General features: G+C 50.3%; 1 protein-coding gene across 1 annotated transcript in view; it reads right to left on the bottom strand.

The window, feature by feature from the left end:
* The window catches only part of SLIT1 (slit guidance ligand 1), a 213,079-nt gene that overhangs the window by 189,456 nt on the left and 21,150 nt on the right, over positions 1-2,473 (bottom strand). The window contains exon 2 of the mRNA XM_007940050.2: positions 91-162. Coding sequence (XP_007938241.1) covers positions 91-162 — 72 coding nt within the window. The remainder of the gene's footprint in view (positions 1-90; positions 163-2,473) is intronic.

Here is a 2,473-nt window from a genome sequence, read left to right as displayed (position 1 = left end):
CCTACACCCCCAAGCCAGAGCTCTGCCTAGGACCACAAGAGGATGGAAGTAGGAGGGAGGTTATGAGCATGAGCAGCATCCAATACTCACAGCACCCGCAGATGCTTGAGCCCCACAAAGTCATTCTTATGGATCCGAGTGATGTTGTTGCCATTGAGTTCCCTGATGAAGAAAAGGAGAGAAGGAACAAGTGAGATGACCAGAGTGGCCCCCTGGCCAGTGACTCAACTTCAGGGTCCCTCTCCACCTGGCTTATGCTAGTCATCTCACCCATGGGGGTGGAAGCTTCCTAGCCAAGGCCCGGAACCCCTGAGTCTGTGTCAAGGCCCAACAAGCTAAGGTTATCTTTGCAGCAGATGTTCAAACAACAGGGATGCATGGGGCATGGGGCTTGTCGCCAGGATAAACATGGTTTCTGCTTGGAAGAGTGCAGCCTACTTTGGAAACTAGCCAATTAGAGAGGGTGTTTAGGTGGAATCCACTTGGAACTGTGTCTACCTCATAGGGTTAGCATGAAGCATAAACTAGTTAAGAAAGTAAAGAAGAACATGGCCTGAATTTGCAAAGGCTCCCTATGATACCCATGCCATCATCTGGGTGGTTCTGGCTCCTGAAAGCTGCCCACGTTCTGAACAGGAGAGAGCAGGGAGGGCAGTACAGTTTAAGGAAGCTGAGGAAATGGGAGTCAAGTTGAACCCCAAAAGGCAAGGAAGATCTGCACAGTGAGAGGGATGGGCAGACATTCCATGGATGGACATCATTCTGAGTAGGGCTGGATTATCCATGGGGGGAAGGGAAGGGATAGGCTGAGTTGGGAACTATGGGAAGCAGGGCTGTGAAAGGTAGGTCCAGACAACAGAAGAGAAACGAGGAACCACTGAAAGGTCCTAGCAGGAGCCGCCATGAGGCCAGTTCTGCAGGGGTGAGCAGGAGGGCAGAGCCGAGGGAGGGAGACCAACCTCGCAGCCCAGATCCTGACACCAGGGCCTGAAGCTGCCAGGGTCCCTGCTCTCACACCATCCTGGGCCTTCTGGCCCTTCCTCTCCTTCTCTCTTCCAAGGTCACTTTTTAGATAGGGAACTTTGTTTTTCAAAGCAGCTTGGACTTGGGTTGGGCTTGTGGCTGTCCCTGGAACCTTTGACCAAAGTTGGTAAGTGAGAAGACTGGGCTGCAGGTGAACACAGGGCATATTGGGATGGGAGTAGATTGTCGCAAAGCACAATTTGCTCCTCCCTTGACCCTCCCCAGTCATCCCTGGGGGACCTTGGACATGGACCTCACTTTAGAGGCTATCTGGCCCCATCTCCCAGTCCCATCATCTCAGAGAAGCTCATTTAGCCTCTGCCAGGCCACTTCTGTTCACAGGGAGCTGGCTCCATCTCGCCCAAGGCAGTCAACTCCATGAGTCAGGCATTTGACCTCTTAGAAAGTTCTCCCATTGAGCCACACACCACAGAATCTTCCAGATCTAGCTCCATTTCCAGCTGTCACCCCCAGCATCTAATCTGTCTCTGGGTAGTATTTTTAAGCTCACGCCACACCATTGACTTTTCTTTCTCCCCATTGTCACCTGTGTGCTTTGCGACAATCTGCTCCCATCCCAATATACCCCATGTTCACCTGCCGCCCGGTTTTCTCACTTACCAACTTTGGTCAAAGGTTCCAAGCTACTTTGAAAAACAAAGTTCCCTATCTAAAAAGTGTTTGGGAAGTATGTTTGGTCCAGATGATATTCTGACATTGCTTCTACTAGAAACAACAGCATATGTTGTCAGTTTTCATACACTCCTGGAACCGGGCTTTCCACACATTCTCACACAACACTCAGCGTCCTGACTGTGCCCATCTAGAAATGAGCTAACCATGGCTCACAGAGGCTATGTGCCTTCCCAAAGTCACCAGCTGGTGAGCAAGAGTAGGGATTTGAGCCCAAAGCCATCTCTAGAGCCCTGGTGTTTTCTACCAGGTCAAGTTGCCTCTGCAATTGACAAGTCCATAACTCATCAACTCATCATTCTCTTTGCCCCTCCCCCAGGCCTGACTCTTGATCCTTGGGAGCAGCTGAAAAAACTCCATCCTTGCTCTCATTTCCTTTCTAACAGGCTCTCTTTGAGGAGCCCCAGGCCTCTCCACATTAATATGGCCACTGGCAAGAACCTCAGGCTGGGCCACTTCCCCACCCTAGGTGCTGCAAGAGTGACTTCCCACTGTGAAACGGGCTCTTTTCAATGTAAAAGTCTCTCTTTTTTAATTGAACTAAATACTCTTCCCTGTAACAATCACCTCTGGGACTCACTTGTGCTGCACCCCAATCTGCTCCTTCTTCAAATGCTGGAGAACGTCATTATGAAGCCCCTCAAGATGAGTTCCCTCCGCAGACAGGCCCAGCTTTGTTTGGTCTGTCCTATCAACTGAAACCTTCATCCCCAAACCCCAAACTACCAAGAACTTCTGGTTGTTTAATTTTTTTTTT

Source organism: Orycteropus afer, unplaced genomic scaffold, assembly GCF_000298275.1.
Source record: "Orycteropus afer afer isolate SDZICR_OR568_19922 unplaced genomic scaffold, OryAfe1.0 scaffold00064, whole genome shotgun sequence".
NCBI lineage: Eukaryota > Metazoa > Chordata > Mammalia > Tubulidentata > Orycteropodidae > Orycteropus > Orycteropus afer.
This window is presented reverse-complemented; position numbering and strand designations above follow the sequence as displayed.